Below are 14,761 nucleotides of genomic sequence, written 5' to 3'. Positions count from 1 at the left end.
TATGCCATTGAAATAAAATCAAGGAAAACTGTGGATAAATTTAAAGACTGCAGGTTTAAACAAGTGTATTTGAGTCAGAGCTAGGAATCTGGACATTTGCCTTCTGAAATCCGTGACACATCAGCAATCAGAGTTGCGCTGCCAGGCTTGAGTTCCCAAAGAAATGCTGATGTGTCAGCTAGCAGCCTCTGTTGCCCTATTCTCCAAATGACATTTGTCCTTCCTAAAGAAACAGAGTAACCAGATCACAAATGAATGAGGATCAGGTCTGATCAGTATTTGCATAAGGAGTTAGACAAGAGAACAACTGGATTCTCAAGGAAGGAAGATATGCAGATCAACCTATAACACTCATCTCTCTGAGCCACAAATCAGTCTTTCTCACACCACCCCAGAGGCACTGTGTTACCTACTGGCAATCTTCACATTGCATTTATAGGGAGGTTCTGATCATCTATAGTTATTAAAAATACCATGTCACCTAGGTAGCAGTTAGGTAGACTTAATGATTGAGTTCCAATTTGAAAAATTACATTTCCTTCCTGGAATTTCACAGGAAGTTGCATTTGGATAAAAAATTTCCTTCCTCTAATTGAACTCTTGCATGATCATTTTCATAACACAGTATTTTAATTGCACACCAGAAACGGGAAGAATTGCCATTGACACACCCAATTACAGGGCATCACCCATGCAGGTAAAACCAAAACACGTCACTTAATATCTTCTTCAGGAAGGAAAGAATGAATTGTTGGTTAAGGAGATGCAGAGACCCAATTGCTAGGGATTTTGTGCAAGCTAGAATTAAACTGAAAGAAGATGACATTTCAGGAGTTCCAGTCTAACAATCAGCTATGTTTTACAGAGAGCTTTGGCAAGTGACAATGAGTGTGTGTCAGACATATTGGAGAAGACTGGCTATCCACATACGCATATGGCTCTTTGTGAAACCTCTCCCACTCTACATCTAATCAAATATGTTTCAGTCTTCCTGTTATGAAAAAGCTCACAATCTGGGGTGGAGGAGAGCAAAGGATGTCTGGTTTTATGTCTCCAGAGTGTGAAAAATTGCATCCCTAAGGTTTCAATTAAACATAGTAACAGATCGAATAACTCTGTTTCTCCTAACCTGAAATATCTGTCTGGTGTAAACTTAATCCTGACATTATTCAGAGCAATTTCTGGCCTCAATTTGCACCAGAGGAGGTTCAGATTGGATATTAGAAAAAAAAATTCTTTACCAAAAGAGTGTTCAGCCATTGGCACAGGCTGCTCAGGGAAGTGGTGGAGTCACCACTCCTGGAGGTGTTCAAAAACCATGTAGACATGGCACTTAAGCACACCTCCGGACAGTTGGACTCTATGATCTTAGAGGTCTTTTCCAACTTTAAAGATTCTACAATTCTACGATATTATTAATAGTAATGTGTACATCTAGAGTTCCTCAATGCTAGATGCTGAAGACCTTCACATGCATTGTCCCTGGCGCCTCATGAACCTGGAGAATATTTACCGTATGTAACATAAATAACTCTTTGGGGAGGAGAGGAAGATTAAACATGAGATTACAATAAAATATTTTAAGTTTTACGTGCAAATGTGATAGCTGATGCAAGCCAGCTGAGACTTGACACATCAGCTGAAAAATGACTGACAGAAATTTGGAAATCACAAGGTTATGGAAAGCTATGGATTTCAAAGAGAGCCTAAATGTGTTTAAAAATTCAGTGAGCACCTCATTCCCTTGGGTTTCTTTGAAAGTCTCAGTCTGGGACAATGTTGTGCTGAGGGTGGCAGAGAAGGCACAGTAGCCAACCCTGAGGGTCACTTGCTGTTGGCAGAGATAAAAATGCAGTTGAAAAACTCTTGCTCTACTGTGTCACTGAAGCCTTTGCACTAAAGTCTAGTTTTTTCTCACCTTACTCCAAATAGAGAGACTGAAAATGGATGTTAGCCTTAATGCTTTCTGCCTGGGTTCATAAAGAGCTAAAACATACCCATTATCATACTAGCCCATATAATTCCTGACCAGGAATTTTGCCTAATCTGAGGGAAAAGAAGAGTTTTTAATTTGGTTTCCATCCCAAACTGTTGTAGAAAGATTTGGGATTTGTGCCTGGGAATATGTAAATTGTCCATGCCCCAGGTAATGGGAACTTTTGACGACCTGTGATCAGATTTTAATGAAACAAACTGTTTTTGCAGAGCTACATGAGTATCTAATCTAATTTTTCCCACCAGTCTAACTTTCCACTTACTCTTCAAGGTAGAGGTAACCATTCTCCTGCGCCAGCCTTCTTGCATGCATCTGGGAATCCTTTGCTGTAGCACCATAGGATATAACCATGGCACCATATTCACGGCACATTTTCACCCTGGCCGGGGACGTGCTGGTTGACATGATGACAAATACTGGAATACGGAGCTCTGAGGCGTGGTAAGCAACAGCCATGGAGAAGTTGCTGTCCGAAGCCACAATCACCCCTTTTCTTTGCTGATCCTAAAAAACAGGGTTGCTTATTCCACATTATATAGTTTCACAAAGTTGTCCCTTATGTTCCTGGATCATTCTGATGGTCTGACCCCCTTTCTTTTCCTCTACTGGCTGATCATATTATGATATTACGACTTTGTATATGCATGTCTGATGTGATCTCAGGGCTTATACACAGAGCTAAGACAGCCCAAGATCAATCCCTGTTCCTGCACACCTTTGGGTTCCATTCTTTTTGGAATTAGCTGCAAAACTCCAGCTGATCCCAGAACAGCCAATATCTGGCCCCTCAGAACCGATATCTGGTTCTTCTTCCCTGCCTGTGTAAAGTTATTTCAAGTTTCTCTTTACTAGAAGGATTCATTTGTTTGATTACAAAAGCGCAGGGATAACCACTGTTTCTGGGCTGTTGTATCATGCCAATCATAATTATCATTGCTGCAGAGACTCAATAACCTCCTACGACAAATGAGAAACAATCTATTCATGTAATGATACTGAAACCCATTACATAATCAATTAGTGATTAAGATTCTTGTCATCACCCATTGTAACTCAATTTCATCATCACTTCAAGTTTGGTGGTTCCAACTTGTCATGACCATAATACACATACAAACACTCTCATCTAAATGCCAACAGAAAAAGCCGATGATTACATTTTGCAGCCTTTCCCCTCCAACATTTTTAAGCCTTTTATCATCAGATCAGGCAAGGATAAATAAAGAAATATTTTACATTCAGATGTTTGTAGATCTTGTTCAACACAATGGTTCAAAAGGCAAGAAGCACTGTGATTCCATTGACATTACAGGTAAAATGGTCTCCAATTCCACTCCATTTTCATGAAGCAGAACTAATCTATTTCTTTTTGAATGTTACATTTTCTTTATACCTGAGGCAATGATGTCAGAAGGTAACATACACCTCGCTCCTTCACGGATCCTGTGTACTGAAGGAACTCTTTCTTTAGGTAGATGTCCATTCCATACTGCTTGGATAGCCTAGAATACTGGAGTACAGAAATATTATTATGGGGATGTATCTTAAATAAAGAAAAATTGCCCACACCCCCTATCTCCCTGGTGAGGCAGGCATTCAACTGCTATGTATGAGGTCCAAAAGGTAAATTTCATAACCTTTTTCTTTAGAATTACACGACAGTGTGTTGTTACCTACCAGATTCCTCTGATTTATGAAAGTCATTTTCAAATGCACAGCAGTGTATGCCATGCCATTATGAATTCTGAAAATAATACTTATTTTGGTTTTACCGTTCCAATGTAGATATTAAAATAAGTATTTTCATGTATTTCGAAAACTGCCCTGTGGTCTGATATTTTAGCAATTGCCAGAAATGGATACTGAATACCCAAAAACCAAATGCCATCTTCTAATACATAAGTAAGCAGTTAGAAAATTCCTCCTTGAGTCCCATTATGACTCTGCTACAGTTTCTCCCACTGGTTCACAAGTGAGTGTTTTCCTTTTTGCATCCTAAGGCCAGCATGACATTAGTAAAGATACTTCTTATTTGATGAATGATGGAGATAATAAAAAACATTTCCCAGGATTGTGAGTGTATGCAGAAGCAGTTTGAAAATGCTCAGTGTTTGGAAAAGAAAGGATCCCTGATCTAAAAGAAATTAACATGCATAGTACATGCAATTCAGTGTCCAAGTGCACTATTTATTTATTTAATAATAAACTTTTATCATTTTTTTATGGTAAGATACAGCACGTATCACCGTATTAATTTCCTGTTACCATATTATCTAAAATGTGAGTTTTAGAACAAGATCACTTATGAAACAGCTGCAGTAAGCCCATATGTTCCAGGTCCTTGGGCTTACTGCGTCTGTATTTCGTAATTGGCTCAATCTCTTTCATTGGCTGCCAAAGCAAACGAGGACCGGAAGATTTAGAAGATCAATCCCTCATTTCTGATAAGTCACAGTAAATGATAGATTAAAAGACAGCATGGCAATATATTCAAAGTATTTATTTCAAAAAAGTATCCGGTAGCGTCATGCATACGGTATAATAGTGTACATAGTAATACATACTGACAAGTTTTTCAGACTGTGGGATTTTCAAAGTGAAGTTATATAAACTAAATATGTCTGAAATAGATATTTAAAGGTATGCAATTAAACTAAACTTCAAGGCTTTTTAGTGGATTTACAAGCATGCCTTGTCCTTCACCCATAGGTGGGGCCAGATTCTCTATTTTGCTGCTGAAAATCCCGCAATAGGAGCTGCCACTTGCTGCTCCTTTGCAAATCTGGTTGCAGAATTGAAACAATGGAAAGTGCTTAGTACACTAATAGGATAATAGTTTCTATCCTACATAGCATGATCCTTGGAGGTGGTGTAGGCAAAACAGAAAAACAATAGACAAGAAACACTGCTTAACTGGTTCCTAACGTACCATACTAGTTTCCTTATTTTTGTTTTTGTAGAGAATCTTGAATCCTAAAATGAACAATGAGAAAAAAGGATTTAAGAAGATCCTGAACAATGAGAAGAAAGGATTTTATCCTGTGACTCCATAAAATTGATAATTCTCCTACCTTTGAAAACATATGTCATTAAGTCACTCTTTACACAGAAGTGGTGTACTTCAGATTATTATTATTTTTCTTTAATTTTGATACTTAATATTTTAACTCTTTAGGTTATCTTTTTCTTCTTCCTTTAACTGAGCCTAAATATAGCAATTACTTCTAACGAAGGAGGTGTCAGTGCTATTTTCAGCTGTACTGACCTGATACGTGACCTTTTAAGCCTCATTGAACCAGCTGGTAAGTTTTCCCTTTTGTCCCTGCAATCTTATTTAAGGACTACAGATATTGAATCTAATGTGCCACACACAGCACAGACTTCGTTTGGTGCCCATAAAGCTCACACAAAAGATCTCTTAAAGTTGCTACTTCACTAACCAAACTAAGTGCCCAATTTAATGCTAATTCCTTTTTTTCCTATACTCACTACTTCTATAACACCCAATACAATCATTCATAATGCCATATCTGAACTCCAGGCAAATTCCTGCATAAGGATCCAGGATGCTTCATCCATGGTCTTACTTGCAGATTAGGAATCACCCTGCAAAGCGTTTTTCCATTAAATTAATCAAAGGGGTTATAGCCATGCTTGCTTTTTTAATCCAAACAAATGTCCCTGAAAGGAGCCTTTAACTCCCAGTGATGAGCTAAAATAAGTTATTTGTGTTGACACCACTCTGTGCTTTCAATGTTTCCTTTACAATCAGTGTATGAAACGTGCGTTAATGACTTCTGCAGAAGCATTACTTTGAATATCACTTAAGCACCTCAGACATTTTCATACCTAAACTGATCGATAGGTGCCTATGCTGGTGTGTGTATATCTCAACGGCTTCGTTTTGCCGAAGGTGCATGTGGCAGAATGATCTAGTCACAGAACACATCCAGTCTTGCCAGGCTGGCCAGGTTAGGAGGGAGAATCTGCACCTTCAAACTTTCCAAACCTGGGGTCCAGTTCCAAACCAGACTCTCCCACAAGGCTGCTTATCCAAATACTTATAGTCCGCCGTCTCCAACTCAGGTTCCTTGTAGCAAGAGATTTTCACCAGGAGCATAATATCACAGTGCATCAAGTCTATCCCTAATGTGGTTTATCCTTTGTTTACAGGTCACTGCAATCTTTGAGGATTTAGGCTTGTGTAAACAGGTACAAAGAAAATTATTATTGACAGTTAACAACAACTAATATAAACATGAGTCATCTTACACAGATCTATCTACCGCAACTCACACGTACTCTTCCTTCAGTTCTGATCAGCTTTTATAAGGAACGGAAAAGAAACATTGAGAGAATGCAAAGCCATAGAGGCTCCCTACCATGCAAGGGGTTTTCTGAATTCCACACTGGATTTTGAAAGCTGCTGCACTAATATCTTCAAATCGAATCAGCTTGTTACAGCTTGACAGGCTGGTCCTACTGCTTGACTGAGGGATGCAGGAAAGGGCATCTCTAAGTAACTCCTCATTACGGCTCACTATCTTCATTCCCCAGGTCTTCACATCCCCATTCAGGTAATCCTCCTCACCAAAGTCTTTCAGTCTCTCAGGGTTGATAGGGGGTGGCTTCTGCCCAATAAGGCCATTTCTTATTGGCCCGTCCTTACAACAGTGAAGATCACAAAGTGATGGGGCATCTTGTTTCTTTATTTTATTGTCATCCCTAAAAACAAATAAAAGAAAGGTATTAGGAAAGCTTGGATGATTAAAGGCTTGACATTTAGCAGTTAAGAAGGACACACCTCTCAGTTGCTCTTTGCAAGCCTCAAGCAGGCAGATAGATTTATTACTGTCGTATTATCTATCTTGTAGGTGGATTGAAAGGCATTTGAACCAGTCAGTTTTTAGAAAAGCCAGAGCTAACCTGGCATGTGGACAAACCAGGAAACTTTCATACTCAAGAGAAAAAGAAAGATATAATGTGTGCTGTCTGGGCTGGCAGACCTTCCTCAGTATTCAATTGGCAATGATCTCACTTCAGTGCTTCCAGAAATTTTGGAATAACTGGAATTGTATTAGCTGTACGCAGCTCCATGTCTTTCAAAACAGGCAAACAGCTGTTGCAGACCATTCCCTCATACTATTTATAGCAGTAACAAATGTCATTACGTTGTTCACAAGAGGGCTGCTTCTCCGCTCTCACATACTTACAGAGGATATGCTTGACAGTTGACAACTGCCTCATGACGGGAAGGAAATTCCTCTGATAAAGGATAACAATTATATCCTACTACAGAGCTAAAGAACTAGGTCTTCTGATCTGCAAGTTAACACTTCATAGATAAAACCACCTGTAGACAATACACCATGCAAACCTCCTTCCCCAAGGAACTTGGAGAGACAAGGCTTTGCTGGTGTTCCTACCTTAGACTCTCATTTTGTGGTCTACTCTGCTCAGGAGCTCACAAGGGATAACATACTGCAGGATTTTTTTCAACCCTGCTGACAAATTTGGAGAGTAATGTGGGGGGAAAGATGCATTAAGCAGAAGACTTGTAATTTGGAAAAGAGTTGATACTACCCCCAGCCTGTGGCTATGATTGCACAGATGGTATAAGTCCCTCTTCACAAAGGACTCAATGTAATCTGTTTGGAAGAAAGGGTTAGCAAAAAATATACCTGATATGCCATGCCAGAGATATCAGCATCATCTCCAACAAAAAACATTTAATATTTTCCCTAAATAATTTGGATTTAAGTTATGCAGTTATTCATCAGCAGGGCTGGCTAAAGCAAATATCTCTCTCATTTCACAGCAGTGATCACGACTGTAATCTTTTCCAAAAAGAATTTAAAAATATTGAGAAATAGCTGTTTTGGGCAATGTCTTCCATGTTCTTTGTGGTCCCATAATCGATGCCAGTAGCTTTGCTTCTTATTACATTTCCAATTGTTCTACTGAGGACTTCACATAACAATACTGACAGCAGAAGAGGTTTTATTATTTGAATATTTTCTCAAAAGGGGGAAAAAAAAAAGGCAGGTTTTGCAGCACAGTCTTCCCTTTCCAAAATGAAGGAGTTCAACACTCATTTTCTAAGATAAATAATTTACACATTTGTGACTTGTTTGTGTTGACATTTGTGTTTTAACATATTTCCCCAATAACATATCTTAAAGCCGATATGCCCAAACAGCAGGCAAATCAAATATTTCAAATTAAATAGTTTATTAAGTAGCTCTATTGCGTAGTTTTCTGTATTCCTGCTCCTCTGGAGTTCAAAATCTGGTACACTTCATGAAGATGTTAAGCTTCTAGTGTTAGTTGTCATTTATGTTAGTTAGCTTAATACAAAGATGAGAATCAGATTGGATTGTCACCTTATGAACTTGCTAAGGCACAGCCTATGGTTGTGGGGACCAAGCAGGACTGTTGCACAAACAACAGCTATCAGCCTCTAAGATGCCACATCTCTGTCAGGAGTTCGTTCCTTATTCCACGCTCCCCAGAAAAACCCCAATGCATTTTCTATATCACAGTATCCCATAATCATTCAAAAACCAGAAGAACATACACGTCTCATCACTAAATACATTATTTAAAATACATAGCAAACATTAGGAAGGAGTTATATTTCTTACATTGGCAATGGAATAAAAGGGTGTATGTAAGGTAAAATACACAGGTAGATAAAAATCTTGTAGTCTTTCTAGGTCAAGTTCTTTTTAACTGACTGCCATTTGAGGCAGGAGATAAACTCACCCTTTTTCCTTCCAGCAATCAACTACAAATATCCATAAAAATTCCAGCCAAAGATGACCACAAAAATATCTATTACTCAGGAACCTGAGGCAGACAACCCCTTATGATCATGGGATAAAAAAAACTAAAACCAAACAGATGTGAAATATGTGTAGGCATTTCAGTGTTGAGGTAGATTTAAAGCACATCTGAAATGTGACCATCTCATTAATATTAATTTAATATAAAAATTATCACCTATTTGTATCTGAAAGGTCAGCAACTTTATATCCAAAGGAATATCATAATGCTATTTTATATGTATACCTTGTGTATGTTTATTGCAGATAAAATTTTACTCTCCTTCTATGCACATACTTCTAATTTACACTGGTGAATGACATTTTTCTCTACCGAACCAATCCAGTCGTGCCATAGACCCACTGAGAGCTCTCAAACTCCCAAGGTAAGCACTTGGTTTAGGTTTGACAATCCATCACAATTGATAACCTGTTGGGTCAGATGCATTTCTATCCTCAAACGCAGTTCATACGCTTGGCATAGATTCCCTCAATATGAATTTATTTTGCAGGAACAGTCAAAGCAGGCAGCAAAGCATGCAAGTGCTCACAAAAAGGCAGCACGTGATTTCTCATGCACAGTAACAAATAAGGCCCCTGTTCTAGCCATCATGCCCACCAACTGAAAATCTGAGCCAACATAAATATAAACTCAAGCATTATAAAATATTATTCCTTTTGAATGAATCGTTTTTCCTTTTTTTGGAGGTTGTCTCAGAAAGTTTTTGTGAAGAAGTCTGTTTATTCCCAGCCGTAAAACAAATATCCAGCAGACAAGCTGTGTTACGTGGGTATAAATCATGACATTTCACCTCTAAAGTGATTAGTAAAAGCAAACATGAAAATACAGTTTATAAACCTACTTTTCCAAGAACAGCTGCTCAGCATAACTGCAAAAAATAAAAGAGAAGATTCATATGCAGACACTCCATGAATAATTAACTGGAAGAAATAGAATTTGTTAAAGCATGTAGCTTTATGTAGTTTGAAGTCTTAAAGCTAATGCAAAGAGAACACGTACTGAAATGTACTCTTACACTGATAAAAAAGCAATAACCCAGAATGAATAATTCTTGTGCTTCCAGTTTGTTTTTTGAATATACTGACAATTTCCATCAAGTTAAATAACACTGGGAAAAGCAAGTTTGGAAAAATAGTAATATTAATACACCAAGAAATTAATAAAAACAACAAAAATAAATTTGGGAAGCTAAAATACAGTAGTAGCACATATTACACCTGAAGATGATGATTTTTGCCTTCATTACAGTGCAAAAGAAATGCCCATGCGGTTATTATAGAATCATAGAATGGTTTATGCTGGAAGGGACCTCTACAGGTCATGGAGTCCAACCCTCCTGCAGGAACAGGTACATCAACTCATCAGGTTGCTCAGAGCCCCATCCAACCTGGCCTTGAATGTCTCCAGGAATGAGACCTCCATTGCCTCCCTGAGCAACCTGTGCCAGTGCTTCACCAACCTCACTGTAAAAAATTTCTTCCTATCCAGTCTAAATCTCCCCTCCCTTAGTTTAAAACCATTACTCACTCCTTGCTCTGTCCCATTAGGCCTTGCTAAAATGTCTGTCCCCAGCTTTGCTGTAGCCCCTTTCAAGTACTGGAAGCTGCTCTAAGGTCTCCCCAGAGCCTTCTCTTCTCCAGGGTGAAAAACCCCAACTCTCAGCACAAGCACAAGCAGATTGGCTTCCTCAGGATCCACGTGGCAACGGACTAAACAGATTAAACTGATATACTAGATTCTACTCAACTTCTAAAATTCAAAGAACAAATCATCAACAAAGTCATGAATGTCCAGGAAATAGCCAGCTGGCAAGGATTAGTCATCCATTTCTCCCAGGTAGGGGGTCATGATGTGAAAGGTAGAAAATTTAACACTTCCCTTCTTACAAAAACAATTAGCTGTGATTCAGGAAGACCCAAAGCACTTATTTGGCAAAGTCTATGAGACCACGTGAGAGAAAGTGTCTCATGTGGCTTTTATTTTTCTCAAGCTCCTGTTACTGGCTACGATGACAGAGAAGACATGGAGGTAGACAGCTCTTTAGTCTCAGCCAGTGTTGCCACATCAATGCACAGACGTACCCAGTGTCAGCTTTTGGCCCATTTGACAGCTTTTCGCCTCTTACAACATGAGTCACAACAATGCATTTTGAGGCAGAAATTAGGCTCGAATTACAGTTGTGTTTCGACATTACTGTGCTGCTTCACAGATAGAAATTCAAGGGCCACAAAAAGAAACAAAGAAACTTCAGTATAAAACTGAAAACTCAGCATTTTTTTTTTGTCATTTCCACTGTAGTTTTTGTCATCTGCATTCACAATGATGCACACACAACGAGATGGAGGGAAGCAGCTTGCTGCAGACAGCAGTCTGCCTGGCTCATGATTGAGATGTGCCTAGGCCTGGGATCTCCTCTGAAAGGAGTGAGGAAAAAGTAATCCCAGGATACAACAAAGAGGGCCCTTTCCCTCATCCAAATCCCTCTTCTACCCACAACCTCCCCAGCTGTATTATCCTTCTTATACCATATCCCCAGCCCTGTCTCCTCTGACCCTTCCAGATGCCTGAGCCTTCTATATGCCTCTGATACCTTCCCCATTTGTTGCAGTTCTCTTTCCCAATATCTCCTAAACGTTCCTGTTCCCTCCCTTTTGGCAATGTAAATCCTGTGTGCTCCCCTGCTTTTACAAATTCCCCTTACAGTCCTCTTCCATTTTCTTTTTTCCCCTCCTCAAACACACTCAAATGCTGTGATAGCAGCAATTCTTAAAAGCATCTCAGCAGTTTGTGCAAGTGGGTCTTTATGAAAAAGAAATGATGGAAAAACAGTCTCAGTGACATACAAATGGCAAGAAGCGTCGTAACAGATGTCACCTTCATTGGCAGCAATGCCAGTCTACTGTACTGTACAGTGTCTGAATGACCTCTGCAGGGCCACAGAGTGGCAAGTAAACTCCCCCAGGCTGGGGGAAGGAACATACTAGATCACTCTTTGATGATACAGTTAAAACAGATCAAGGACAATATTGCACTCAAACATCACTTTCTCCAATTGCCATTGTATTGTCCAACACCAGCGCTCAGAAACACCTGTTTGAGACTGTATCACTCCAGCCAGTGGCAATTACAGGATGCAAATTCAAATCATTTAGATACTGAAACCCTACACAGAGTGATTGTTCCTGAATCACAAAGGAATCACCAATTTCTTCCCCTAAACAGAAAGACAAATTAAGTAAATGTTAGCTCAATTTTATTGACAGAAACTGGGGCACAGACAGATGGAGTGACTTGCCTAAGACTCTGGCAGGAAGTTCGTAGCAGGGCTACTTATCAGAGTGTCTTAAAGATGAAGAGATCAGGGCTTAGTTACCAGCCTGTATGACACAAATATTAGGGGATGTATGCCCTCCGGCCTCCCAACATAGATAGGTGCATATTTACCAAGCCTTGAGATTGAGCATGCATTTATTGTTCTACTCACCTGATATAGGTCTAACAAATCGTGTGATGTTACACCAGCAACAAATGCAAAGAAAGCTCAGGATTATACAGGGAACAACCAAGCTACATCATCACTTCTGATGAAGTATCTCATCACTTTCAGTAAGTCAGATTTACCAGAGCCTGAGCCTAGTACCAAATCTGCCCTCATCTGTGGTCATAATCTGTTGTCGGTCTTCTGTACACACTACTGAAACGTCAATGGCAACTGGGTGCCAGCTGTTGAATAGATAACTTGAGAAAAAGCAATCTGAAAGCCAGAAGAACTCAGAAGGTCACCCTTCTTGGTTACCTCCATTTCAACAGCTTCCAAGCATCTCTCAAACAAACCCACCCCTCCAAGCAGTTCTTACAGAAAATTCACAAATGATGACTCTCAAACACTGCACACAGTTTGGCAGTTAAAACTCTTCAAATTATTAAATACTTTTTCTCTTTAAATTAAATGCATTCTGAGCTTAGAGGCTCCTGGGGATTAGCAAAACTCCCTAATTCATGTGTAATAAAATCCAAATAGTATAACCCAAACTAAAGTAAAGAGCAGTCCTGTGATGAACTGACAGGTTTAAGATTCTCAGTATGCTTGCTGCAAAACACGTCATGTCATGCGTGACCTTGGGCAAAATGTTTTTACAATGCAGAACAGGGATCTTGTCTTCACCTTTGGTATTCCGTGAGGGTTTATTAACAGCATTGAGCCCACTGAGACAATTTGTGTCCTAAATATTGTCAGCATTTACAACTGTTGGCAGGATGCAGGAAATGTGAATCATCTTGCGCTTATACCACATCGGGTAGCATGAGGTTATGATCTTGCTAACAGTGTCCAGCTTATAAAATTAGGGAAGAAAACATCTATAAGAAAAATTCAAGAGTGAGGCTGTGCAAACTCAACCATGCCACATGGGTGCACACCCCATAGCAGGTGCTACGCAAGGGCACTAGATGTCTCCCAAATTCCCCCTGCGCCATCCAAGACTGAAAACAAGAATTCAAGATGACCATAAGCACCATAACAAAGACAACTGCAGAATATCTGTAATGACAGGATGTGACACAGGCTATCTCAAGATAAATTTTCAGTAGTTCATTATCCTGTCTAGGGTTCTAATACCTGTCTAGGTATTTCTAATACCTTACTCTTGCAGAAAGAAAAAAGCTGAATTCCACAGGCTTAAAGTATCCAAATCTCCACTGCTTCTAGTGGAGGACTCCAAAACCAACTTATATGCACAGAATCCTAGGAGGTATTGGAAAATCACAAGCAGTTTCCTTTTTTTTTAAATAAGGTATGGAAAGGAAAAAGAAAGCATTACCTATACAGCACAGCGACTAAATAAACAACGAGGTGAAGCAAAACTCCAACTACGACACCATAAGGAGGCAGGAGGGGTCCAGGGGTTGTCATGTCCGTGGGCCTGGCCCTGGGTGGACCCCGAGAGCTGACCATGACCCCTGAGAGGGAAAAAGGAGCACTCTAGCTCTAAGTCAGACAGCAATGTTCTCCAACCTTTGCCAGAAAGGATCGTAGTCTTCATCTTCCCTGGAGCGCTCTCTGGGACTTCTGTTTTTTAACACCCTGGAGTACAGAAACTGTGCTGCAAAATTCATTGTAATTCCTGGTGCAAGGCAAAGCTGGGAGACTGCGGGCAGGGGACACACTTGCCTGTCAGAAGTGCCAGCCCTGCAATGCCTGGGTGGGAAATAGCAGGAGATGTGCCGTAAGCAGCTCTTCAGCGCTGGCTGGGGGAGGGAAGTGCCTTTGAGAGATGGCTGCTGCTATTTAAAGAGATTATTTCAGAGGCCAACCTGTCCTTGTCAATTTGAGTCAAGGCCTGGATTATGCTTGGGTGACGCTCTCTTAGCAGGACACTTGAAGCTTTAGTTACTTACTGCTTAGCTGTGAAGCATGATCTAGACTTGCCACAGGGGCCGTGACTTAACGGCATGCATTTGGGTAGGCAGAAGCAGGAGGAGAGGGAAACATGTTTTGCCATGATTGAGCACCAAGGGACATGGGTCTTCGTGATAGGTACAGAGAACACCTATTATTTCATTCAAGTCTTCTCTTGGCACAAGTCCTTGTAGCAGAAAAACAGATCACCAGAGCATACAGAAATTATCATCTAGGGAAAACACTGCAGCAACGCATACAACACCTCCCGATCTAAATCTGTTCTTCACTGCCCAGAGAAAGCATTAGAAGAGGCAGTGCCTGATTTCCAGATGTAGGATGGCTGTGCAGTGCGCATGGGGTCCTTCTGTTGTTCCTCTTCTCTGGAACACAGCCCTGATGGAGGGCAGGTTACAGGCTGCTTGGGGTCTGACCAGATGTCCCACCACCTGTCCTTCAGTACTCTGCTTTCTGCTGATAGTGCATAAAATCTTAGCTTCCCAGACAGAGAATGGGCACAT

General features: G+C 40.1%; 1 protein-coding gene across 6 annotated transcripts in view; it reads right to left on the bottom strand.

The window, feature by feature from the left end:
* Positions 1 to 14,112, bottom strand: part of LOC104063056 (putative threonine dehydratase) — a 29,230-nt gene extending 15,118 nt beyond the window's left edge. For 3 of the 6 annotated variants that reach the window (XM_054071944.1, XM_054071947.1, XM_054071945.1), the window contains exons 1-5: positions 13,663 to 14,006; positions 9,684 to 9,710; positions 6,379 to 6,721; positions 3,390 to 3,506; positions 2,259 to 2,500 (exon numbers count right to left, since the gene is read on the bottom strand). In XM_054071944.1, coding sequence (XP_053927919.1) covers positions 2,259 to 2,500; positions 3,390 to 3,506; positions 6,379 to 6,721; positions 9,684 to 9,710; positions 13,663 to 13,796 — 863 coding nt within the window. In that variant the 5' untranslated portion in view covers positions 13,797 to 14,006. Of the gene's footprint in view, positions 1 to 2,258; positions 2,501 to 3,389; positions 3,507 to 6,378; positions 6,722 to 9,683; positions 9,711 to 13,662 lie in introns of all 6 variants that reach the window. The other 3 variants (XM_054071948.1, XM_009565205.2, XM_054071946.1) reach the window with 3 other exon arrangements.
* Positions 14,113 to 14,761: the final 649 nt, after the last annotated feature.

The sequence above is a fragment of the Cuculus canorus genome, chromosome 7 (assembly GCF_017976375.1).
Source record: "Cuculus canorus isolate bCucCan1 chromosome 7, bCucCan1.pri, whole genome shotgun sequence".
Classification (NCBI taxonomy): domain Eukaryota; kingdom Metazoa; phylum Chordata; class Aves; order Cuculiformes; family Cuculidae; genus Cuculus; species Cuculus canorus.
Note: the sequence above shows the minus strand (reverse complement) of the source record. Positions and strands in the feature narration are given on the sequence as shown.